A 26290-nucleotide genomic window follows, 5' to 3' on the forward strand; every position below is an offset into this window, starting at 1 on the left:
AATTTAACTTGTTTTTCAGGAATAGGAAACCCAAGAGGGAAAAAAAAAGGTAATAAGAGCCATAGCAGATAAATCATTATTGGCCATTACACTGGAAGGGAATGTTCATGTCCAGGACAGTGCCTGGGAGCATTTTCACCTGGAGAAGTTGGGTGGTGATGTCTCACCCTCCTCACTGAGGATGTGGAAGAGCATCAGGGATGGTGACAAAGCATCAATCAATCTCCAGAGAATTCCCAAAGAATTCTGTGCCAGACTAAGCACCAACAAGTTCTGACCATGGTGTGCCTGCTTTTCATTCCAATAATAATAATAATAATAATAGTAATAATAATAATAATAGTAATAATAATAATAATAATAATGTTATTTCACAGAGGCAAAGGAATCACATCCCGTTAGAAGAGACAATCAGGAAAAGCAGCTGAATTATAAAATTACATAGCTAAATTATAAAATCATAATTTTATAATTATCTGATCCATAAGAAAAGTGGTTTTAGGGAAAAGCAGAGAAAACTGGGATTTGCTTTCCTCTGAAATAAGAAATATAAGGTTTACCAAGGGCTGATTTAGCAAAAAGCTGAGAACAGGGTTCCCATCTTTCCCACCTGATGTTGCCAGCTCGTACCAGAGTTAGAACTAAGCCAGTTTTTTCACAGCCACTCTTCAAGGCACAAAAATGTCAATCTCTCTCTCCATGGTCATTTTTATAAAAAATAAATCGAAAACTTCCAACAGGCAAAGCCCATTTTTCAGTAAACAGAACTGTTCCCCTTAGGACAGATTTCCTGCTGCTGCCTTTAACCTCACAGGTATAAAGGGGCAGGTGTAACCTTAAATGACTGACTGGAACCACCTTGCTGCAGGTGCCAAGGGGCAGGGCTTTAAGCCAGGCTTAACAAAACCACCAAACAGCACCAAACCCAGAGTGTGGGCACTTTGTGGGTAATTGTTTATAGAGAAATGGCTCTTCTCTCACCTGTGGGGACAAACCTTTGCATGCCCAAGTGCAGAAGTGAGGAAAGTTCGTGCAGAAATTTGGTTTTGTTAAACCTGAGGGTTACAAAAAACCTTAAAACTTCGGGTTGGCTTCTCACAAAACAATGAAAACACTTTTTTTTTTGTTTGGTTTTTTTTTTTTTCCCTCCATCCTCATTTGTGACTATGGATTTCTCCTCGCCCCTTGTTCCTCCTGGCCAGCTCCACTCGCAGAGCACTGCCCCCAAGGCTCAGGCCCTGCAGGGAGGCCACAGCTCTGTGTGCAGCCCCCTGGTCCCTGTACTCCAGGAAAGCCCTGTGCTGTGCTCCCTGCCACTTCAGGGCCACGGGAACCACCTGCAGTTCCCTCAGGGCACTTTTCAGCTGGCTCACTCTCAGGCTGCCAGGCAAGTTCCCCACATACACAGTGGTGATTGTGTCAGACCCCTCGAATTTGGGATTTCCAGGATCAGGGGGTTCTCCCACTGGAGCAGCCCATGGCTGGGGATTTGCAGCCATCACCTTCTTGTCTGAAATTGCTGCTCTGTTGGTGTCTGCCAGGGCTGGGTGTTCATCTTGGAGGGTGACATCCTTGCCAGCCTGCTTCTCCCTGCATCGAAGAGTCTTTAGGATGGGGATTTTTCCCAGCATCTCAGAGCTGACCTAAAAAGGAGGAAGATGGATGTAATTATTGTAAAAGGATTTCTTGCCTTCCAGAAAAAAAGATGATGAGCATCAGGGCTCGTTTGTGCCATAAAAAGAGAGGAACCTTATTATCCTGCTGCCACACAGAGTGCCAGAGCATTCCAAATGTTCCTAATTGCTGCTCTGATTGGGAAGTCTCCCTAAATACACACTGCAGGACAAAAATAAACATTAGTGGCTCTTGAAGTGAGCAGCACAACATGGATCCAGCAGGCAAATCCCAACCAAAGTCAGGACTATTCCAATGTGACATTTATTTATCCGAGTGCTTTCAGATCTGCATTCTCCTTGTTCTCCCTCTGTGTTTGCTTTGACTGAGGGCCTGTGCTCCTGCTCTGGCAGAATCCTACACAATCCTTGTCCTGGCAGAATCCTACACAATCCTTGTCCTGGCAGAATCCTGCACAATCCCTGTCCTGGAAAAATCCTACACAATCCCTGTCCTGGCAGAATCCTACAGAATCCCTGTCCTGGCAGAATCCTACACAATCCTACAGAATCCTACACAATCCTGGCAGAATCCTACACGATCCTTGTCCTGACAGAATCCATCCCAATCCCCTGGCCTGACAGAATCCATCCCAACCCACCAGACCCTTCCATTCTGCAGGGCTCCTGGTGCTCTTTTCCTCCAGCACAGGATATCCGTGGGCTGGGTCACACAATGGTGGAAGCTGCAGCAGGAGCGTGCCTTGGAGCAGGGTTCCTGTGGATGTGGGCCCGGCTGGAGGCACGTCCCCTGCTTGGGGCACATCCCCTGTGTGCCACCCGACCTCCCACACCAGCCCCAGCTCCTCAGACCCCACAGGGAAGTGCCGGGCTGGAGCAGGGAACGGAAGCGCTCGGACGCTGCGCTTCCCGCTGTGAGCCCGTTATTCCTTCATCCATCCCTCCATGCCCTGACCCAAAGAGCTTCTCTGGAAGGGCTCTTCCTCTCAACAGCTGAAGCCCATCCATGCGAGGCATGAGATGCCCCAGGCTGCACTCAGACACTGGCAGGAAATGCAGTGGTTCCCCAGCTAATGTGGTCGAGCTCTTGGCGTGCACACTGAGCTTGGAAGGAGGAGGAATTCCTGCTTGGCTGCTGGACAAGTCCAACATCCATCAACACCACATCCAATGCTGAAATTCAGGGAGCAAAACAGAGCCTGGGGAAGCAATGCCTGAGCTAGCAGAGACCCAGGCTAGTAGCCCAGAATGTGAGAGGCTGGAGTGGAGCAGCACCAGTACATCCCAGTTAGCACAGGCCTGCAGAGCTCCCAGCCCAGAGCCTCTGAATTCCTGCTCCTACAGCCACAGCCACAGCCAGCCTGCATCTGCACAGCATCAAGCTCAGCTCCCTGGGGACAGCAGCCCAGCTCTGAAGTGACTCGAGGAAAAGCCAAGGCAGGGTGGGGGCAATGTCAGGATGAGGTGACAGGCAAGTCACTCAACAGAATTCTCTTAATCTTCTGAAGAGCAAACAAGCAGGTTTTATTTCAGGCTGGAGCTAAATAAAAACATGATTTCCATAAAGCCTGTGCTAGTTCTGCTAACACAACATCAAACAGCAAGGACTTGCTCTGGGGACTTGCTCCAGGAGCCTCCACACTCAGAAAGGTGCAGAGCATTTCCAGATTTTACAGAGTTATTACTCTGTGGATTCTGGGGCTGATTTGTTTTTCTCAGCCAAGAATTCCAAGTGCTGTGTTTGACAGCAAACTCCCCTTCCCTGAGTGACACAACATCAAACCAAGGGCTGAAGGGTCTCACTTTGTTTGTTCTGGCCAACAATTAAGAAGGTTTGTTGTCCTCTGTCAAATTTCAATGTGAAATGTAAGCTCTATGCTAATTAAACCAAACAGGAAAAACATTTTTCTGTTCTCATGCAACCAATCACTCCTGGCCCCAAAGCACAACCCAGGAACAGCTCCTTTCATCCTGAAATTAAACTCAGTTGCCAAGGCTTGGGTTGGGTGTTTGGTTAGAAAGGGAAATGCTATCAAGGGCAAACCCTCAGGGCTTTGGAGATTGGGGCAATCAGAGATGGGCACTGAGAGGACCAACCCTGGAATTCCCAGGCTTTCAAGGACAATCCAAGGGCAGGATTTAGATAATCCAGGGAAGAGCACAATCTCTAAGGGACTTCCACCAGGCATCTCCTCTCACTAAGCAGATTTTGGCATCAGCCTGCAGCTCTTGGAGCTGCTGTTTCAGGCTCCTGGCAACCTCAGAAAGATGCAGTGACAACAGCATTCATGTTTCAGGGGGAATTTCTGCACAGAAAGGGGGATTAGACATTGGAATTACTGCCCAGGGAGGTGGTGGCGTCCTCATCCCTGGAGGTGTTTATGGGAAGACAGGACATGGAACTCAGCTGCCTGATCTGGGATCACTCACAGGTTGGACTTCATGATTTTGGAAGCATTTTCCAACCTCAATGATTCTGGGATTTTTGTAAGGGCTATGAACTATTTTCTTTAAAGTTCTGATCAAACACCATCATGAAGTGATTCTGTCATTCCCTCAAAATCCAGCCCTGTGCAGCACAACAGCAACAGACCTTCACCAAAGCAACAAAGGCAGCTGATTTAAGACTTTTATTTTCTGTATTAGCAAAGATTTGTAAAAAACATTAGGCAAGTTCTGACACTGTCAGCTGACACCTTCCTGTCACAAGAGGCACAGAGGATTTACCTTAAGGGCTTTTTTCTCCCTGGGTTCTAGGAGAACATTTCAGCTGGGTTAAACCTTCTAAACCCTTCCGTCTTTTCTCCCACTTTTATGCCACAGAAAGGCAAAAACTCAATTTGGGGTTTTAATTCAACAAACAAATCCATTGGGGCTTTTGGGGTGAGAACTAAAAGGGCAAAGGGGGCAGTGGGTGGCAGGGGAGAGGAAAAAGCTCGTTCTGCTCTGTTGCAAAAGAGCAAACAAAAGAACCCTGTGATAGCACAATCTGTTGCTAATTACAATCATGCAAAAAGTTCCTTTTGTCCTGTGAGCTGGGGAGGATTGCAAGGATTTATTTCCATGTGGAGAGAGGCCAAAGATATTCCTCCTCTCTTTCAAACAAGCTGCACACTTCTGGGTGCTCTGCTGGCTGGTCAGTCCTCCCTAGCCTTGCTTATCCCTATTCCTGTCCCTACCTACTGCTTTGGGCTAAGCCAGAATTTAGGGACATTGCAGCCCAAGTCTGGTTGATCCAGCTATGTGGACATGGGCAAACCCAGCACTGGAAGCTTCCCCCAAGGCCAAACCATTTACTGATGTTTTGAAAGTTTGGATTGAGTGTTGGGATGTAGCTTTGCTAGTGAAACCAAAGCTGAAGAAGTTTCCTATCATTCCCTGACCACCAATTCCCAGACCAATTCCACACTTCAGCCCCCTGGGGTTGGCCAACAGAAATGCTCATGGGTCTGTGCCACAAACCCTGAAGTGATTTGGGTTAAAATAACTCCACCAAAGGCAATTAATCATTTAATAATCCCTGCTATGGCTGGGAGAGCCTTGGGGAAAGAGGACAGCAGGCTGGATAAATTCTTCTGGCACACAATTACTGGGAAAGGAGCTGAGGAGGGAAATGTGGCCCTTTTCTGACAGAAACCTGAGGAAAAAAGTTCTGGATGGGATGGGATGGGATTGTAGGCTGTCCTTATCCTGCTATTTGATTCTGCTTCCCACAGCTCCTCATCTCACTGACACAGGAACACCTGGATCTTGTGAGACCCCACCTGAATCCTGTGCTCAGCTCTGGTGTCCCCAGCAGCAGAAAAACATGGAATGTTGGATCGAGTCCAGAGGAGGCCATGAAGTTGGTAGGAGGACTGGGACACCTCCCCTGTGGGGACAGGCTGAGAAAGCTGGAGCTGTTCAGCCTGGAGACATCCCAGCACCTTCCAGGACCTGAGTGGGCTACAAGGAAGCTGGAAAGGGACTGTCCATCAGTGACAGGACAAGGGGAATGGCCTCAGAATTGAAAAGGGGCAATTTTAGTTTGGATATAGAGAAGGAATTGTTCCCTGTGAGGGTGGGGAGGCCCTGGCACAGGTGCCCAGAGAAGCTGTGGCTGTCACATCACAAATGTCCTTTGGGGACATTTAGAAGTGTCCAAGGCCAGGCTGGGGAGCACCCTGGGACAGTGGAAGGTGTGCAGTGGAAGGAAAGATTCTCTTTCAAATCCCTTCCAGCCCAACCCATTCCATGATTTTAAGATGGAGACTGATGCTGCTGCCCTGGCAGGCTGCAAACAGCACCAAACACCTCCAGTGCTGCAGATCCACCAGCCCTTCCAGACAGGTGGGCAAAAGTGTTTGCAAGGCTCATCTCTGCCCATCCTCAGAGGGCTCTGACCCCAAATTGCTCAAAACCTCCTTGGGACAGACCAAACTTTTTGTGCTGTGTCCTCTTTTCATGCTGTGTCCTCGTTTGCAGGAGCTCTGAGCAAACAGGGATTTGTGGCACAGACAAGGCCAGGGCAGCAAGGCCAGCACAGCTGAACATTTTATCATTCATTTGCACAAAATGTCCAAATATGTGCACACAATCCAAGGGCACATTTCTGGGAGCTGGCAGCCTGCTGGTGTCCCTCAGGAGAAACTTCTGCAGCCCACACTTGGAGGAATCCACCCGTGCATTCTGCAGTGAAGCTCAGCTTTGTGAAGGTGCTGAGATGTGTGACCACGTGTGGAAGCATTCCCTGTCCCCACCAGCCCAAAAACCACACCACAACAAAGCCCTGCCTACACTGACTGCAATTTCCTTCTGCTGAAGGATTTGCCAGCTTGGATGGGTGCATTTGTTGAGCTTTCCTTTCCAGATGTTCTATCACACACCCAAAGCTGTTATCAGAGGTTTCCATCTCTGCCACTGGGATTCCCCCCATTTCATTTCATTTCATTTCATTTCATTTCATTTCATTTCATTTCATTTCATTTCATTTCATTTCATTAAATTCTTTTCCTACTGCTAGAAAGTTCTCAGCAAAAGAATTATTTCAAAAACCAGAAGGAAATGCTTACTAAAATACAGTGATTTTTCTACCAGCTACTCTCCTTTTCCTCTTCATGAACCCAAATATTTTAATTTGTCTGTAGTTTCAATTTAAAATAAGCACAGCACAAATAACTTGATAATTGGGACAAATATAATAGCCAGTGTCCCAGATAAAGATCACAGTTACCCATAGAAAATATCAAATGAGAAAGCAAGTAGCTTCATGAATTCAGAGTTCCCAGAAACAATGGGTTGAATTTTCAAGACAGATGAAGCCAAATATTCTCCACTGGCATCCAAATAAAGTTTTCCAGAGTGCTCAGCTCTCAGCAGCTCTTGCTGCCCTCCAGTAACTCAAATTGATGTCCCAAAACTCTGACCTCAGAGGGACAGAAGTTCCACAAACACCCCCCAGCACTGGGGATTTAGAAGTGTTTCTGGAGTGCCTGATAATGATTTTTTTGTATTGATGATGTTGTGGCTTTTCCACTTCCTTGGAAGTCTCTAAAGAGCTCAGAACACACACGAGCACTCCAGGAAAATGCAGCCATGGATTTGTTTGCTGGGTGAGCACCTCCTTCCCAATGGAGCTGAGTGTGCATTACTGACAGCACATCCTTACAACAACCCTTAGCTGTAATCCCATATTTGCAAACACCTGGATTCCAAACTCCTAAACATTGTCCTGGCCTGATCCAGCCCTGCTCCCCAAGGATCAGATTTTTTTTTACAGTGTATTTTCCACCTCACACATCCTCACAATGGAGTTAAGCTACTCTGTGTTGACAAAACCCCATGTTTAGAAGTGGATGATTTATTTACTCACTGCCTCTTGGTTCATTTAGTTTTGCTCTGAGGAACAGGAATGCACCAGCAAAGCCAGGATTTGCAGGAGAAAAGGATGGGGAGAAAATGATGGAGAAGTAGCCAGGAAAATCCAAAGGACAAACACTTAAATAGCCCCTATCAAATGCTGCCTTTTTCACAGCCTGTGATTACCAGACCTCCCACCTCCAAACCCCTCTGTGCAGGAGCTGAACACCCAGCTACCACCACAAAATAAATGTCACTCAGTTCCCTGGGGAATAATGGTCACTTCTTCTTCATTTAGACACCACACTTTGTTCTGGTCCCAAAAAGACAGAAAAGTGATGATTATCCCTGGTCTTCTCCAGTAATCCTATTTAATCCACACAGCTCAAAACAAAAGGTGTTAAATCAACACTCAGATATTCAAATAAAGGGTCAATCTGTGCTCCATTCTCAGTGAAAGCTGCAGAAAAATCAGTTTCTGCTAAAGGCACAAAAAAAAAGAAATTAAAAAAGTGTCAGCAAGGCCACTTACTGAGAAGTCTGACACCAAGGCAGACAAACTGATCAAAAATATGTTGGCAAGATGGATGGAGCACAAGGGGTAGGCCTTCAACACAATTACATTCAATAATATACTAAAAAAAAATTACAATTAAAAAATAATTCAATGGAAAAAATGCACTAGGACAGACAGAGCTGTTATTTATTTATTTATAACCTCAAGTCCTCAACCACAGGCAGGGTAAAATGCTCTCCCACTACTGGAATAAAAATAGTCCTGGCTAGAATTTGTTTGTTGTAGATACATCACCTAAAGAAATTTAACTCTTTTAGCTGGTTGGCAAATTTTAACAAACAACTTTTGATTTTCCTGGGAGTTTTTTCCTCAGTTTCTGCAAGATGTGGGTGCACAATTCCTCATTTCAGCATTCCTGCTGTAGTCATTCACACAGGATTGGGTCTGCTCCCTAACTGGATGATTTTAGAAATGAAAATCCAGTGACAAAGGAAAAGCTTTCCCAGCAGGAACCCCCAGTAAAACAATTCACTCAAGGCTTTCCTGAAACTATCTGGGAAACTGAAAAGTTTCTGGCACTGGGCAGGGGGAAAAGGCCAATCCATAAAAGAACTACCAATAAACAAAATCATGTTTGAATACCTGTTCTTCCACCTGAAAATGAGCTGCAGCCACAAATTTATCCCTGGAAAGTGAATCCACTGCAGAAACAGGAATGTACCAGCAGCAGGTTGTGTTTTCCTTTCACAACCACAGCAGCACAGACTTCTACCCACCAGTTCCACCCCCTGGGACACCTCCAGGATGGTGCAGCACCTCCTGATAATCCACTGGACACAGCAACCTCAGATGGAGGGAGATATCTCTCCTCACCATCACCCCTTAAACCCCACTGCACACAGATCCTGCTGTTTGTTTCACCTGACAAACACACTTGCTCTTTTACCAAATATTTCTAATTTAAAAATTTGCTTCTATATAAAAATGGGGAGTTTATCAGCAGGGCATTGGTACCAGTAAGCCACCAGCAGCAAAGGTTTAAGATTTAACTTGATTAAGATTGAACTTGCCTTGTGCCACATTATTCCCTGAGGTTTTGGTCGTTTGCAATTAGTCTGGATAGTCCTTGTTGGAGTGAGGATGAAATCCACAGTTAAATCATGATCACCCAGCAGCTCCTCTGCTATGTCAAGCACCTACAAGGCAGAGATTTGGTTAAGTAGCTAAAAACAAACTCCCTAAAGCTGTGCCCCATTCCTGATGTCTTGTCACATGAAAATCCATCAAAGACAATGGGAATGAAGATGCCAAACCAGCTTCATTCCATGTCTCCTCTCCAGACAGAGCAGGAAGTGGCCCAGAGCTCCCTCCCAGCTGGAGAGGGGATGTTTGAACATCTCAGCTCACCTGGCAGTCGTGCACGATGGTAACCACAGGTGTGTCCTCCTGCACTGCCCCCATGGACACCATCATTGCATATTCCATGTCTGCATAACCTTCCCCTTTGCCAATTCTCCAGCCTAAAGCACAGAAAGTGGAAAAAAAAAAACCCAAACAGCACAGTGGAAAGTTGTTAAAATGGTGTAATTAACCCAGCAGTCTGCAAGTTGTAAGTCTGGAAAAAATCAGATCAGCATCTCTCACAGAGTGCAGCTTTCTTGAAATCAGCATTGAAATGAAAGAAAAAATCAGTTTCAATGACTCCTAAAAGATCCCAGAAGCTTCCCATTCAGAATAAACAAATTCCATGCAGTTAACACAGCAGTTTATTTAGCAATTGTATTTAGAACCTTCTCTTCATGTCCAACACAGGTTCATGTGGGTAAAGAGGAGTCTGGGTCACATATAAAAACTGTGTTATTTTAGGCAAAGGATACAGTCAGTGGAAAATTTTTCAGCACCAGCAGGTTTTCAAAATACTAGAAAATGCAAAATCTGATCCCCAAATAGGTCCTGAATCAGCAGGTCTAACACAAGTCCCTTCACACAGCCTGTGAGCAGAGCAGATCCCTGAGCAGGGAGCCTGCCTGGATTCCTTTAAACACAAAGAATTCCTTGCCTCAAGGGTTTTCCTGAACATCCCTGAGGCCTCTGCTGTGTGCCCACTGCATCCTGAGGCCCCCTGCTTCCTGCTGGGACTGCCAGCAGGGACTGGGCACACACAGGGGCAGAAGCCAAGAGCACAACTCAGCTCCAAGGAGAAATCTGTCCCTGCCCCTGGGCTGGCACTTGGGACCTTCCTGCTGGAAGTTTTTCCTCACCTTTTTCAGAGACAGCCACTGATCCCACAACCACCAAGTCCACTTGTGCTTTCCCATCCAGCCCCACAGGCACGCTGTAGTCTCTCACACCCTGCAGGAAAAAACAGCATTTGAGGTTTGCAGAGGGCACAGTCTTCCAAGAACTGAGGCAGAAATCCAGGATATTTTGATAAATCCCAGTAACTCCCCACGTTTCCAAGTGTCTCTTCCATGTTTAGCCAAGCTGTACATGTCTGGGAAGTTATCCCCAGGGAATCCTAGAATAGATTCCCTACTACAGTGACAAGAATTTTGGCACACTGCAAGGAGAGCTGAGGGAGGTGGGCACTTTTAGAAACAAGGTTTTTAATTTAGGATCAAAACCTGGTATTTTGAAACACTTTTTTTGGAAATCTGTTCTCAAAAATGAGGGCAAGTGACACTTCCTATTTGCACTTCCCTACTCTGCTAAAAGCTTGAGGAATACCAGACCACTACAAATGATTCAATTAATCCTGAAATACAAATCACAAAGTTAATTTAGACACAGACAGCTACAGCACAAAGAAATCTGAAGTTACACAAAGTGATACAATTATTTTTTTCCTCCCCTCTCCTCATTCAACCCCACCCACTTGTCTTTAATCTGTTCTCATCTTAATGAAAATTCTGTCAAAATTGCAGAAATTAAAAATTATGTTTACTTGGGTTTTTAAATATCCAAGGTTTAGAACTATTAAAAATACATCTTGTGATTCAATCACCCCAAATATATGTGTACAGCACAGTGCAAATGCTCCTCACACCAACTCAACTTGCTGCTAATTATAAATTAACATTATTAAAATCACAATAAAGAGCCAAACATGTTCTGTGCAGAGCAGAAACCCCACGAATTCAGTAATTTGTGGCTGACTATCAGCACTAATGCCCATCAGGCACTTCCCAGCAGTGTGGTAAGGATTGTTTGCACAGGGCTTTGTAAATACAAACTGCCAACAGCATTTTTTCATTAGTGGGCTGGGGCAAAAACCAGACACATGGTGGTAAGAGCCCAGATCAGACAGCAGGCCAAGAGAAAGGTCTCTTGCAAAAATGCTCTTCAGCCCTGAACAGCTTAATTAGTTAATGACTGCAATAGAACTTCCAACAAAGAAAGTCACTACTAATTCCCAGCCTTTACAAGCTCGGCTGTTTAGGGGGTTGCTGCAGAACTTTACTGCCGTTAGCAGGAGATAAAGGAGGAAATAAATCCCTGTAGTAAGCTCTTCATGCTGTACCGGCTGGGTTTTCACGGCAGACACGGACGGATGTAAAACCCGCGGGGCTGTGTGGCCAAAGCCTCGGCTGTGCGGTGAGCCTGGAACACGAGAGGGCAGCAGGAGACCGCTGCACAGCCCAGCCTCCCACGGGTCCGGCCCGCCGCATGCAAACGCCACAACTCACGGCTCTTTGGGTGTTGTGTTCTGTAAAAACCTCGATTTTCCTGTCTGGTAGCACCTAAGAGCACTAAGCTACCCCCCCAGAGGGTTCAGCAGCTCAAAACTGCGGAATGGAGGAGATGAAGAAAGATCTAACTCACCTCAAGTCATGATTTTCTAAAAGACACTGAGAAATATCAACTCAAATCCCTTTCAACCCTGCTAAGACTGAATTTTCTCCTGATTTCAATATTATCAATGTACACAATCCCAGAGATAACATCCTAACAGGAAGATATTTCAGTTTTCCCAACTTCCAGCTGGTCCATCCCAAGTAAATTCAGCCCTCCCTGATCCCTCACTCCCACCTGAGATGTGGCACATCTCCTCAGCATCTCCTTGGTTGCACCTGGAGGGGGAACAATCCTGTTGAACAGCCCAGTCCTCAGCCGTGGTGTGGGAACCAGCAAAGTCTTCCTTGCCTGGGGAACCACATGAGAAAGTTCATTTTACACTGAAGAAATGTATTGTCCCACAGTAAAAACTACAAATATTTAATTTGTTATGTTGTTGATGGTGTAGTGCTTGTAAGATTAATTTCCTCCAATACAAGAAAATTCCATAAAAAGGTTTATTGAAGAAATAAAAGGCAAGACAGACATTTGAAGATATTTCAGGATATACAATTAAAGACAATTCCTCCTTTAAAGCTATGTTTCTAAATAGCTTTATGAGACAATAGTTTCAAACTAACTGAGGGCAGAGTTAAATGGGATATTAGGGAGAAATTCTCCCTGTGAGGGTGAGGAGAGCAGCTGTGGCTGCCCCTGGATCCCTGGAATGTCCAAGGCCAGGCTGGACAGGGCTAGGAGCACTCTGGGATGGTGGAAGGTGTCCCTGCTCAGGGCAGGAGGCTGGAACTGAATTATCCTTTGAATCCCTTCCAACCTAAACCATTCCATGATATTTATTGATTTGAGCTCCACAAATGAGCTGCACATAAAACCTTGGAGATGCAGTGCCAGGTGTTGCTGAGGTGTGTTGTATTTTCTCCTTGAGCCAGGTCTTATGAGCTCTCAGAGGAACCCATCACACCCGAGACAGCCCAGCTACCTCAATGGCACAAAATCAGCAGGATGGCTTCTGAGGCAGCGTTGGAAACACCAAAGTTTTAATAAAAGGCAAAATAACTGAGGTCTTACAGAGAAAAACCGAGTCAGGGGCAAGAGGCTCTTTCTCCTGGTAAAACACCTCACAAAAGGGATTATTTCCTTTGTTCCCTTCTTTTTCTAGTGAATTCCTAGATGGGACCTTTTGGCTTCTGTCCCACTGGGCATCCTTAGGTGTGAGGTGAAGGTCCTGTGAGGTGCCTTTGTACCAAACTGAGGAAATTTCTGGGCTTTTTAAGGACACAAAGGATAAATTGTTCACTCTGTCATCAGGGGACACATCCCTACAGCAAGGGACACGTCCCTGCAGAGGTGCCAGGCTCGGCTGTGCCCTGCCCAGCTGCCCTTACCTGCAGAGCCGCCAGCCGGGCACCTTCCAGAGGTTTGTCAGGATCCACCTTCACCTCCCGTGCTCTGCTGAACGCTTCCAGCTCCCTGAGAGAGCAGCAGGCCTGCAGGGAGCCCTGGGGCAGGGGAGGAGCCAAGAGAAAGCATTTTCACTTACTTCCAGCGTTAGGAAGCGGGCGTTCCTCTGGGGAGCATCGGGGTTTATTTTTACTGTACGGGCAGCCCGGAATTCCTGCAAAGCCAGAAGCCGGGTGGCGGCGTGGGAGGAGCCCTGTTTGCATAAAACAGCAGCTCACAGCCGAGAAGGGCAGTGCAGAACCTCTCACCCTCTGGGCAGGCTGATTCTGCAGGTTTGTAATTTCCTGTGGAGCCCTGGAAATGCCCAGTGCCAGCTTGGACAGGGCTCAGAGGGGGAGAGTGAAGGTTTTCCTGCTTTGAGGGAGCTTCAATTTCCCTTACAATTCAAACTGTTCCGTGTGTTGGTTATTGACAAGGGGCTTCTGTTTGCTTTGCTTCCAGGGCTGCGAGGTGCTGCCCGGGAACTGGGGGCACTGGGGGGAAACTGGAGGGGAACTGGGGAGCACTGGGGGGCACTAAGAGCACTCGGGGGGAGCTGAAGGGGCACTGGAGGGCACTGAGGGGGCACTGGAGGGGCACTGGGGAGAACTGGAGGGGCACTGGGGAGAACTGGAGGGGCACTGGGGGGGAACTGGAGGGCACTGAGGTGGAAGTGGGAGGCACTGAGGGGCACTGGGGGGTGCTGGGGGGAACTGGGGGGCACTGGGGGACACTGGGAAGTGCTGGTGGGGAACTGGGGAGCAGTGGGAGGCACTGAGGTGGAACTGGGGGACACTGGGGAGAACTGGGGTGGCACTGAGAGCGAACTGAGGGGCACTGGGGGGGAATTGGGGGGCACTGAAGGGAACTTGGGGGAACTGAGGGGGCACTGGGGGGGAATGAGGGGGAACTGGGGAGCACTGAAGAAGAATTGGGGGGGCACTAAGAGCAGTCGAGGGGAACTGAAGGGGCACTGGGGGGGAATTGGGAGGCACTGGAGGGCACTGAGGGGGCACTGGGGGAACTCGAAGGGCACTGGGGAGAAGTGGAGGGGCACTGGGGGGGAACTGGAGGGCACTGAGGTGGAAGTGGGAGGCACTGAGGGGCACTGGGGGGTGCTGGGGGGGAACTGGGGGGCACTGAGGGGCACTGGGGAGCGCTGGTGGGGAACTGGGGAGCAGTGGGAGGCACTGAGGTGGAACTGGGGGACACTGGGGGGCACTGGGGAGAACTGGGGTGGCACTGACAGGGAACTGAGGGGCACTGGGGGGGGAATTGGGGGGCACTGAAGGGAACTTGGGGGAACTGAGGGGGCACTGGGGGGGAATGAGGGGGAACTGGGGAGCACTGAAGAAGAATTGGGGGGGCACTAAGAGCAGTCGAGGGGAACTGAAGGGGCACTGGGGGGGAATTGGGAGGCACTGGAGGGCACTGAGGGGGCACTGGAGGGGCACTGGGGGAACTCGAAGGGCACTGGGGGGCACTGAGGTGGAACTGGGGGACACTGGGCGGCACTGGGGAGAACTGGGGTGGCACTGAGAGGGAACTGAGGGGCACTGGGGGGGGGATTGGGGGGCACTGAAGGGAGCTGGGGGGCATGAGGGGGTACTCGGGGGCAACTGAGGGGACGTTGGGGGGGAATGAGGGGGAATTGGGGAGCACTGAATGGGAACTGGGCAGCACTGGGGGAGAACTGAGGGGAACTGAGGGTCACTGGAGGGCACTGGGGGTTTACTGAGGGGCACTGAAGGGCACTGAGGGGGCACTGAGGGGCACTGGGGGCACTAAGGGAGCACTGGGAGGCACTGAGGGGCACTGGGGGGGGTGGGAATTGGGGGGAACTGGGGGCACTGAAGGGCACTATGGGGGCACTGGGGGCACTGGGGGCACTGAAGGGCACTAAGGGAGCACTGGGGGCACTGAAGGGCACTAAGGGAGCACTGGGGGCACTGGGGGCCGCTCCGGGCAGGGCAGGGAGGGAAGCAGCGGCGGGAGGACGCGGCCCAGCGCCGGCCGCCGCCGTACCTTGAAGTTGGGGATGCGGCCGCGCACGGGCCGCGGGAAGTCGGCCAGGCCGGAGGCCTCCAGGTGCTCCCACACCCTCTCCCGGATGTCCCACTTGGAGCCGCCCGCTGAGGGCAGCGCCCGGCCCGCGGCCGCCATCGCCGTGACGTCACCGCCATCGCCGCCCGCACCCGCCCGCCGTGACGTCACCGCCACCCCTCCCGTTTGCCTGTGACGTCAGCTACGCCCCGCCCATCCCTAGTACATCTGCTATGACGTCACAACCACGCCCTCCTCACGTATGCCCCCTTTAAATAGTGACGTCACTGTAGTTAAGTCACGCCCCCTCATTGGCAGCGCTAAAAGGCGGAGTCGCCGCGTTAGCCACGCCCCCTCGGCTACGGCGGCGCTGAGGGCTCAAAACGCCTCGAAGGCCGAGTGGCGGGAGCGCCGTGAGGGAAGGTCCTGAGGGCCCGGTTTATTTCTGGAATTAAATATAAAAAAAGCTGTGCTGGCGCATTAATGCGAGATTTTCTACAAATATCACGGGCCTTCCGTCACGTCTTGTGGCTGGGGGTAAAATCCCACCCTGCTTTTTGTAAAACCATCCCTCACATTAATGACTTTTCCATTTAAAACTGGCCGGTGGTGAATAAAGCAATATCCAACTCTGCAAGTTCTCTTCCTGCTCGCCTTTAATTGCATAATAAATGATTTGTTTGCACAATTTATTATTTATAAAATTAGGACATTCTACTAAAACCACCCCAAAAAAAGGAGTTTGAGAATCCCAACATTCCCGAGCGGGATGGAGGGGTCAGGGCAACAATGAAAGGGGGAATTAAATTTATAAAGATTTATTTTAAAGCGTGCTGGGGAGTGGGGGAAATGTCTTCAGAGTTGGTATATTTACTATTATTTATATTATATTGTACTATATTGTGTGGTATTATATTGTATTGCAGTATATATTATATTATATTATATTATATTATATTATATTATATCATATTATATTATATTATATTATATTATATTATATTATATTATATTATATTATATTATATTATATTATATTATATTATATTATATTATATTATATTATATTATATTATATTATATTATATTATATTATATTATATTATATTATATTATATTTACACTCCACTTGGCCAGGATGCTGCAGTGAGGCTTCACCTTCTCAATAAAGCACCCAAAAATCGAAGTTTTGGAGCGCTGCTGGGTCTGGGACGAGCCTTTCTGCTGGATGCTGAGGATTTGGAACTTTCTGTGCTGAAGACCCACAAGGAAATTCTGTCTGTGACCTGAGGCTGTGGAGGAGCTTCCAAAATTCATTGGTAGCACCGGGACTGTGGGTGTGGAGTTTGGTTACAAGTGTGTGATATCACAGGGGGGAAAACTGTGAGTTTAAGGCTAAAAACGTAGAGTTTTTTCAAGGTTAGAAAGGTCAGAGTTCAAGGTTTTGGAATATAGCAATATATATGGGGTGAGATGGAGGTTTTAGGGCAGTGTCTGGTTGTTCTTCATCTTCCTCTCCGTGGGTTTGGGTGGTTTGTAATTGGACAGAAAAGTCCACATTGAGACTTTGAGTGATCAGTTACTGGGTTAAAAGTGGAAATAATTTAGGTGTCATTTCTTAATTGGACAGTTTAGCCTTAAACTGTCAAAGACAAAGATAGTGAGGAATTTTGTAGCTTGTTGGTGGAATGCTGTAGGACTCAGGACTTGTAATATAGAAAAGAAATTTTAATATGTAATATAATATGATATGATATGATACGTGTGGATACGTGTGAGTGAATGTTTGTGTCTGTGGAATAACCTGATGAGGAGGCAGCTCAAGGCAGGTGGGGCTGGCCCGGGCTGTCCAGCAGTGTCTGGAAAATTGGGATGGAGCAGCCCGAGCTTCCTGCCCCCTCCAGGTGCTAAACCGGGAGAAAATCATGGGCACCCATGGGTCTGGCTGGAGTGGTGCCAGGCACAGCTTTCTTTTCCTTTTCCTTCTCCTTTCCTTCTCCTTTTCCTTCTCCTTTTCATTTTCCTTTTCCTTCTCCTTTTCATTTTCCTTTTTCCTTTCCTTTTTCCTTTCCTTTTTCCTTCCTTTTCCTTTCCTTTTCCTTTCCTTTTTTCCTTTCCTTTTTCCTTTCCTTTTTCCTTTCCTTTTTTCCCTTTCCTTTTTTCCTTTCCTTTTTCCTTTCCTTTTTCCTTTCCTTTTTCCTTTCCTTTTTCCTTTCCTTTTTCCTTTCCTTTTTCCTTTCCTTTTTCCTTTCCTTTTTTCCTTTCCTTTTTCCTTTCCTTTTTTCCTTTCCTTTTTCCTTTCCTTTTTCCTTTCCTTTTTTCCTTTCCTTTTTCCTTTCCTTTTTCCTTTTCCTTTCTTTCCTTTTCCTTTCCTTTTTCCTTTCCTTTTTTCCTTTCCTTTTTCCTTTCCTTTTTCCTTTCCTTTTTCCTTTCCTTTTTCCTTTCCTTTTTCCTTTCCTTTTTCCTTTCCTTTTTCCTTTCTTTTTCTTCCTTTCCTTTTTCCTTTCCTTTTTCCTTTCCTTTTTCCTTTCCTTTTTCCTTCCTTTTTCCTTTCCTTTTTCCTTTCCTTTCCTTTCCTTTCTTTCCTTTCCTTTCCTTCCCTTCCTTTCCTTTCCTTTCCTTTCCTTCCTTTCCTTTCCTTTCCTTTCCTTTCCTTTCCTTTCCTTTTCCTTTCCTTCCTTTCCTTTCCTTTCCTTTCCTTTCCTTTCCTTCCTTTCTTTCTTTCCTTCCTTTCCTTTTTCCTTTTCCTTTCCCTTTCCTTTCCTTTCCTTTCCTTTCCTTTCCTTTCCTTTCCTTTCCTTTCCTCCTTTCCTTTCCTTTCCTTTCCTTTCCTTTCCTTTCCTTTCCTTTCCTTTCCTTTCCTTTCCTTTCCTTTCCTTTCCTTTCCTTTCCTTTCCTTTCCTTTCCTTTCCTTTTTCCTTTTTCCTTTTTCCTTTTTCCTTTTTCCTTTTTCCTTCCTTCTTTCTTCCTTTATTTCTGTATTCCTCTTTTTGTCATTCTTTCTCCTTCTTCCTTCTTTCTTAATATTTTTCTTCCTCTCCTTCTCTCCTCCCACTCCTTTAATTGCTTCCTTCCTTCCTTCCTTCCTTCCTTCCTTCCTTCCTTCCTTCCTTCCTTCCTTCCTTCCTTCCTTCCTTCCTTCCTTCCTTCCTTCCTTCCTTCCTTCCTTGTTTCCTTCCTTCCTTGTTTCCTTCCTTCCTTGTTTCCTTCCTTCCTTGTTTCCTTGTTTCCTTCCTTGTTTGTTTCCTTCCTTGTTTCCTTCCTTCCTTGTTTCCTTGTTTCCTTCCTTCCTTGTTTCCTTCCTTGTTTCCTTCCTTGTTTCCTTGTTTCCTTCCTTCCTTGTTTCCTTCCTTGTTTCCTTCCTTGTTTCCTTGTTTCCTTGTTTCCTTCCTTGTTTCCTTCCTTCCTTGTTTCCTTCCTTGTTTCCTTGTTTCCTTCCTTCCTTGTTTCCTCCTTCCTTGTTTCCTTCCTTCCTTCCTCGTTTCTTCCCTACTTCTCCTCTCCCTTTGCCCACTCATTTTCTCCACTCACCCTCTCTCCGTTGCTCCCACCGCCATCCTCTGTCCCACGCTTCTCCCTCTTTTCCTGCCCAGCCTCTCCCTGTCCCCATCGCTGTCCCTGTGTCCTCTCCCCGTCCCTCTGTCTGTCCTGTCCCTGTCCGTCTGTCCCCGCGCCGGGCGGTGCCGGGATCGCTGCAGTCCCCGCGGTGTCCCCTGGGGGGCGACACACGCCGCGCGGAGCCCCCGCGGGCAGGTGAGACCGGAGCGGGCCCGGGAACGGCACCGGGAATAGCCCGGGAACGGCACCGGGAATAGCTCGGGAACGGCACCGGGAATAGCCCGGGAACGGCACCGGGAATAGCTCGGGAACGGCTTGGGAACAGCCCGGGAATGACACCGGGAATAGCCCGGGAACGGTCCCCGAGCGGCACCGGGAAGGACACCGGGAATAGCCCGAGAAAATGGTCCCGGAGCGGCACCGGGAACGGCTTGGGAACAGCCCGGGAACGACCCTGGGAACGACACCGGGAACGGCCCGGGAATGGCCCCGGAGTGACACGGGGAACGGCCCGGGAACAGACCGGGAATGGCCCCCGAGCGACACCGCGAAGGGCCCCGCAGCTGTCCCGGTGCGGCCCCGGGAATGACGCCGGGAGCGGCCCCGGGAGCGGCCCTCGGGGCGCCCCGAGCGCGCCGCTGCCGCTGCCGGTAAAGGCTGCGAGAGGAAAACCGGCGGCTGCCCCGGAGAACCGGGCGAGGGGAGCCCCGCGGGGGAACCCCGCATTCCCAAGCGCCTCCCGCTCTCCTCCTCGAAGGGGCTCCTTTCTCCGCGCTCCCCCCGTATTTTTCATAATGCTGATTTTTTTGTTTGTTTGTTTGTTTTCTTCGAGCCGTTCGAATTTTGGGCTGTTCCGAGCCCGCTGGTTCGGTCTCTGCTCGGTGCCCAGCTGCAGCAAGCAGAGAACTTTGGCTGCTTCTGGGGGTTCTGTAAAAATTCAATTTTCAGCCGAGGAGAGGTAAGATTCCACCAAGGATATTTCTCCAGGCTTCTAGGAAGGGACAGCCCTGCGACACCGCAGGGGTGGCTTTACTCAAGCTCTCTTTTATAAAATTCCAGCATTTTATAAACTTATATCGTTAAATAAATCCCATGTACTTGTGTACGCTGAGACACAGCCCAAGTTGTTGTGAAAAATGTGATTTATTTGAAAACCGAACATAAAAGTGTGAAGTCGTTCTCAAATGATTCCAGAAAAAAAAAAAAAAGTTTTCTCTTACGGTCATACATTTACATAAAATGTATAATTTTATCTCGCTGAATTCCCTATTTGTTTTCCCAAAGAAAATACCTCGGACATTTTCTCGGTGGATGAAACCCTCCCCGAACATTCAAAATTATTTCCGTCAAAGCCAAATAAAAATTGTGAAGCTCCCGGAGAAACTCCCCAATGAATTTTTCCATCGCAGATAATTTTTAACCATCCCTCCTTGTAGAGGAGCTGCCTCATAATTTAATTTTTTTCCCCTCCCCTTAGTTATCGCATAAATCGTTTCCTTTCTTATTAAGAAAATCTCCGGTAATTAACAGCCCCGCCGGGTTCCCACGGCCGGAGCCGCGAGCGGGAAAGGGACCCTGGATCCCAGCAGCCGGCCAAAATCCCAGCCCGACTTTGGGGGAAAAAATATCTTTGTTTAAAGCCTTACGAAACCACACAAATTGCAAGGAGGGCAAGGCAAAATTACAGTGTAAGAAACCCAAAAATCACCGCTCAGGAATGGCAGCGGCAGCGGCCAGGCTCGGGGGAGGCGGCGGGAAGGAGCCCGAGCGAGGTGACAGCAAATTCATCCCGACCTTATCTCGCTCTTTTCGGGCTCCGATCGATTTTGCAGCGCTGTTTTTGATTATAGATATAATCTGATTTATTTTATTTTTTCCCCTGCGGAGCGGGGAAATCGCTGGTTTCCCACCTCGGCTCCTTCGGCCGGCAGATCCACGCTTCTCCCGGGTGGAACAGAACAATTCGCAGCAGCTTCCCCCGACACTTTGAGTTTACACTTGGTCACCGCGCGTCCCTAATTGTCCCGCTCTGATTGCCTCTAATGAACTCATTAGGGACTGGGCAGAGGGGCGGATTTCACAGGCACGAGAAAATCCACCTCAATGCCCGGAACGAAAAATAAAAATATACAGACACTTAAATGTTCTCGCTGCTTTCTGTTGGTTTTGTTGGGTATTTTCTGTAATAATAAAATATCCCCAAACTCCCCCAAAGCGGCGGGGGAACCTCTGAACCCGCAACGACGGCACACCGCGATGTCACCGCCACCGCGCGAGCGCCCGGCGGCCTGTCCCCACGAATTCCGCTTAAATATATTTAAATTATATTTCTATTTTAAACGCACGACCCGCCGGCCGCGGGCACACCGCGACACCGGCGCGGTGCCGCCGCTCCCGCCACCAACCTGCCCGCGAGCAGCGCTCACAAACCCCGCCGTTAGCGGCGAGCGGCGGGCGGCGGGCACATCCCGGGGGCGGCTCGGGGCTGGTTTTTGGGGCTGTTTTCGGGGCCGAGCCCCGCCGGAGGGGCGCGGAGGGGCCGCGGTGCCGGCGCGGGGCCCGGCCCGGCCCGGGAGCGCGCGGGGGCCGCCCGCCAGCGCCGCCGCGTCCCGCGCTCCCATTGGCTGCGGCCGCGGCGCCGCGCGCTGCCATTGGCTGGCGGGCGCGGCGCGGGGCGGGGCCGGCGGGGAGTAAAAGCGCGGCGGCGGCGCGGGGCGGTTTTGAAGCTGCGCAGCGCGGCCGGGAGGGAGCTCGGCGGCTCCCGCACCCCTCCGGGGGCTCCGGAACGCTTCGGGCCGCTCTTGTGACCAGGACTGGGTTTTCCGCAAGGCTGCTTCTTCGTCTTTTCCTTTTAAATTTTTTTTCCAAGTTTTTTTTTAATTTTTTTTTTAATTCTTCACTTTTGTTTTTTATTTTTATTTTTATTTTTTTTTTAATTCCCTTTTCCTGCGAGAACTGCCCCCCCACCCCTACACCACCAGCCCAGCTCCCCGCAGCAGCGCCCGCCGCGGGCCGTAGGCGTGTGTAGCAGAATCACAGTCATACAGAGGGAGGGAGAGGCCGCCAGAGACCACCCTGCCCCCGGCGACCCGGAGGATGCCGCTGCCGTGCCGCTGCTAGAGGACACGCTGGGATTGAGCTCGGCTCCGAGACTCTCTCTCTCTTTCTCTGCCGCTCTCTCCCTGTCTCCCTTCTCCGCGGAGGGGTCCCGGACGGGGGTGAGGCCCTTCCACCGTCCTCCTCTTCCTCCTGTCCTCCAAGCCCCTCTCCATGATGCAGGCTCGCTACTCCGTGTCGGACCCCAACGCTTTGGGAGTGGTGCCGTATTTAAGCGAGCAGAACTACTACCGGGCTGCCGGGACCTACGGCGGCATGGGCAACCCCATGAGCGTCTATTCGGGCCACGCCGAGCAGTACGCGGCGGGCATGGGGCGCTCCTACGGCCCCTACCACCCGCACCAGCCCACCGCCCCCAAGGACCTGGTGAAGCCACCTTACAGCTACATCGCCCTCATCACCATGGCCATCCAGAACGCCCCCGACAAGAAGATCACGCTCAATGGGATTTACCAGTTCATCATGGACCGCTTCCCTTTCTACCGAGAGAACAAGCAGGGCTGGCAGAACAGCATCCGCCACAACCTCTCGCTCAACGAGTGCTTCGTCAAGGTGCCCCGCGACGACAAGAAGCCGGGCAAGGGCAGCTACTGGACCCTGGACCCCGACTCCTACAACATGTTCGAGAACGGCAGCTTCCTGCGCCGCCGGAGACGCTTCAAGAAGAAGGATGTCTCCAAGGAGAAGGAGGAGGCCCGGGAGCGGCTGCTGAAGGAGCAGCCCAAGCCCCCCGGGCTGCCCGGCGCCGAGCTCCCCAAGGAAGCCTCCTCCTCCTCTTCCTCTTCCTCCGCCTCGGCGCCGGCCTCCGAGAAGAAGGTGGTGATCAAGAGCGAGACGGCGTCTCCCGAGCTGCCCGTGATCACCAAGGTGGAGACGCTGAGCCCGGCCAGCGGCGGGGCCCTGCGGGACAGCCCCCGCAGCGCCGCCTCGCCGCCCGCCGCCGCCGCCTCGCCGGACGCGGCGCTGCCCGAGCATCACCCGGCCGGCAACGGGCTGCCGGGCTTCAGCGTGGAGAGCATCATGACCCTGCGGACTTCCCCCGCGGGCGACCTGAGCCCGGTGAGTGCCGCCTCGGGCCGGACGGGCGGCGGGCTGGCGCTGGGCTACCCCGCGGGGCAAGCGGGCTACGGCGCGGCGTGCGGCCAGGCGCTGGACACTAGTGGGAGCTACCACTGCAGCATGCGGGCCATGAGCCTCTACAGCGGCGACAGGCCGGCCCACATGTGCGCCCCGCTGGAGGAAGGGCTGGCGGAGCATCCCAGCGGCGCGCCGTCGCCGCTGGGCACGCTGAGCCTGCCCGCGGGGCAGGACGGAGCGCTGGGCACCGGGCATCCCCACGGCGGAGGAGGAGGAGGAGGAGGAGGAGGAGGCGGAGGGGCGGCGGGGGGACAGCCCGCGGCTTCTTCTTGGTACCTGAACCACGGCGCTGAGCTGAGCCACCTGCCCGGGCACACTTTCGGCTCGCAGCAGCAGACTTTTCCCAACGTGAGGGAAATGTTCACGTCGCACCGGCTGGGGATGGAGAGCGCGGCGCTGAGCGAGCATCAGGTGAGCAGCAACTCGGCCTGTCAGATCCCCTACAGATCCGCGCCCTCCCTATACCGCCACGCCGCCCCCTACTCCTACGACTGCACTAAGTACTGAGTAGCCGACACCCCCAGCTTAGCCCCGTTTAAAAAAAAAAAATTATTATTAATAATAATTTTTAAAAAAAGATCGGGAGAATGAAACCCACAGCAATAAAAATGAATCTGACAGCTTCCCCGTGGACTTTGCGGCCACAGAGTTCGAAGATCCCAAAAGCCCCGTTTTTAGGCTTCCTTAAATTCCGGACAAGTAGATTTTACTTGAAAAAAGGGGGATCTCTCATTTGAAAAAGAAAAACAAAACAAAAAAAAAAAAAGAAAGAAAAGAAAAAGGTTAAAAAAATTATATATATATATGTCTATCTAAAAGTGGCAAATTTTATATGCTAAAGTATAGGGGGTCTCAGAAAAATAAGTTATGGACCAATATCGCAACGACCATTTATACGTTTTAAAAGGAAAAAAAAAGTTTATAAATATATATATAAATATATGTCCTGGGTATTTTTTGAGTTCTCTGTTGTGCTGTAAAAAATATGTGGATTTCTAATCAGGCTGATTTTCAGAGCCATTAATATAATATTTAAAGTTGAGTTCACTGGATTATTTTTGTCTCGCCCAACGGTTCCTAACTTCCAAATTCATGACAAGTGATTTCTTCTTCTTCTGTGTACAATTATGCAATAGATTTTCTTTCGTTTTAGAGCTGTTCTTTTCGCAAGACGAGGAAATAATTTATTTTTTGCTGGTGGATTTTTTTTTTTAAGGAAAAAAATAGACAAAGTATCTGATACTTTTTTATTATTATTTACGACGTGTGATGTTTTGTATAATAGATTTCACCTTTACCATTTCTAAGGACTATTTGCTTTAACCTGCTTCAAAGTTCGTTTGTCTTATGTGGTCCTAATTGTTGTACTTACCTTAAAATAAATCCATGCTGGTTTTTTCTGCTCCAAGTCTGGCGCTTCTCTGTGTATAAACTGGGGATTTTTTAACAGGTTTTTTTTTTCCTCCTTCACGCAGAAAACGTGGCAGAGGTTGATTTTAAAACAAAACCGATTTTCCTGAAGCTTTCTGAGAGTTTTCTTTCTCGGAGACAAGGTTGAACTCACGTGAAGAGCTGGAATTGTACAAGCGGGGAGGGTGGGGAAGGAAAACCACGGCGGGGCTGAGCCCCCTCAATCCCAAATCCCTTCCAGCGTGAAATTTCGGGAGTTTTCCCAGGCCTGCCATGGGGAAAACAGGAAAACAGGAGGCGCAGGGAGGGGAATTCCTGCTCCTCTCGCCCCGTCCTTGCGAGCGCGGGGCTCTTTCCAGGGCAGCAAACACCCACTCCCCCAAAAAATCCATTTATTTTATTTATTTGGTTTTCTTGCAAGGAATCCCCAGCGCCTGGGAGTGAGAGCCGTCATTCCAACCCGGCCTCGCTGCGGAGTCTTAGAAAGGTGGAAAGTTCACTCGAGAATCATTTCGGGTTTGAAATCCCCTCTTGGTTTGAAGAATTGGCTGATTTTGGGCTTTTTCTTCAGCTATTGAAGCTCCTGATCGCGAGGCCGGGCACTGCCAGGTATTCTGGCTTTTCCCAAATCATCCTTTAACCTGTTCAAGCCTTTTAATCCAGGGTAAAACGCCGGATTTAGCAATCCCGACAGCCTGGGAATGCCGGCAAAGCCTAAAGCCGAGTTTAGGAGGTCTTTGGAGCTTTTCAAAGGCAGCTCTCTGGAGCCAGGCTCCTTTTCCAGCTGTAAAATCCCATCCATGCAGCATTTCGAGGGGAAAAATCCCAACCGTGCCCCATCCCACCTCCCGCAGCCCCCCAGTGCCCCTCAAAACCCTTTTTTTTTTTTTGGTTCGGGAGGGGTTATACCCACGTCAGGCTGTTGAAATCGATGATTTAAATTGGTTTTGACCGGTTAAATTTCGCCTGCGCTTGAAAGCTGGCAAAAAGCAGCGAAACTCTCGACTTAAATGAGAAAAAAATGTCCGAACCTCACTTGATCTGTATTTTAAGGAACATTCTTGTAGAAATGCTCCTCGCCGTTTTTCCTGGCTCTTAGAGGGTGTTTTTAATCTAATTTTATATTTTCTTCTTTTTTATTATTTTTTTATGAAATAAAAGTCAAAGTCCTCTCTCAATAAGAGAAAACACAGAGTGTGAAGGATTAAAAAATAGGGAAATAAAGGGAGCAAAACGGTAAAAAGAAAATAAATAGGAGGAAAAGGGGGAGAAAATACGAATTGGGAAAGAATTCCTCCCCAGTCCAGACTGTCTTTCCGTGGGATTTTTTTCCTGCGTGGACCCCGGGGTGGCTGTGGGGGGAGAGGGCTGAAGTCAGGTGCTGCTGTGGCTTTTCCCACACGCCTCGAGCGATGCCGGGATCGCTCCCACATCTTCCCACCAGGGCGCTGGGAATTTGGGGACCCTTCTCCTCAGGCAGGGATGGGATGCGGGAGTGGGACCCGGGACACCCCCAGGGCTCTGCAGCCTCCCCCGCCTGCTGCTGGACAGTTCCTGGCGTCCCTTTTCCCCCAAAACTCCTTTTTTTTGGTGTTTATTTCCCCACCTCGCCCCGCAGGTCACTCCCGCACGGGATCTGCGTCGCTCCCGTCCCCTGTCCCCTGTCCTGTCCCCTGTCCTGTCCCCTGTCCTGTCCCGTGTCCCGTCCCTCTGGAACGCTCCTGGGGGGCTGCGAGCATCGTCCCTCTGCTGTGCCCCCCTGCCCGAACCCCAAACACCCCACGGGGAGCCCTTTGGGGTG

At 49.6% G+C, this 26290-nt stretch overlaps 2 protein-coding genes across 3 annotated transcripts; one reads left to right on the forward strand and one right to left on the reverse strand.

Moving 5' to 3' along the window:
* Positions 1–938: 938 nt before the first annotated feature.
* Positions 939–15421, reverse strand: MTHFSD (methenyltetrahydrofolate synthetase domain containing). 2 transcript variants are annotated; one of them, XM_064386535.1, is made up of 7 exons: positions 15250–15421; positions 13325–13438; positions 12019–12132; positions 10251–10341; positions 9397–9509; positions 9060–9185; positions 939–1643 (listed from the first exon to the last, which is right to left on the reverse strand). In XM_064386535.1, the coding sequence occupies exons 1-7, from the start codon at positions 15385–15387 to the stop codon at positions 1155–1157; spliced, it is 1185 nt and encodes a 394-aa protein (XP_064242605.1). In that variant the 5' UTR covers positions 15388–15421; the 3' UTR covers positions 939–1154. The 2 variants fall into 2 exon arrangements, with proteins under 2 accessions (XP_064242605.1, XP_064242604.1); XM_064386534.1 differs by lacking the exon at positions 13325–13438 and adding an exon at positions 13170–13283 and having other exon boundaries at positions 15250–15420.
* Positions 15422–21563: 6142 nt separating this feature from the next.
* FOXC2 (forkhead box C2) lies at positions 21564–24487 on the forward strand. Its single transcript, XM_064386934.1, has one exon. It carries the CDS (start codon positions 22096–22098, stop codon positions 23584–23586), a length of 1491 nt encoding a protein of 496 aa, XP_064243004.1. The 5' UTR covers positions 21564–22095; the 3' UTR covers positions 23587–24487.
* The last annotated feature ends 1803 nt before the right edge of the window (positions 24488–26290 follow it).

The sequence above is a fragment of the Passer domesticus genome, chromosome 12 (assembly GCF_036417665.1).
Source record: "Passer domesticus isolate bPasDom1 chromosome 12, bPasDom1.hap1, whole genome shotgun sequence".
Classification (NCBI taxonomy): domain Eukaryota; kingdom Metazoa; phylum Chordata; class Aves; order Passeriformes; family Passeridae; genus Passer; species Passer domesticus.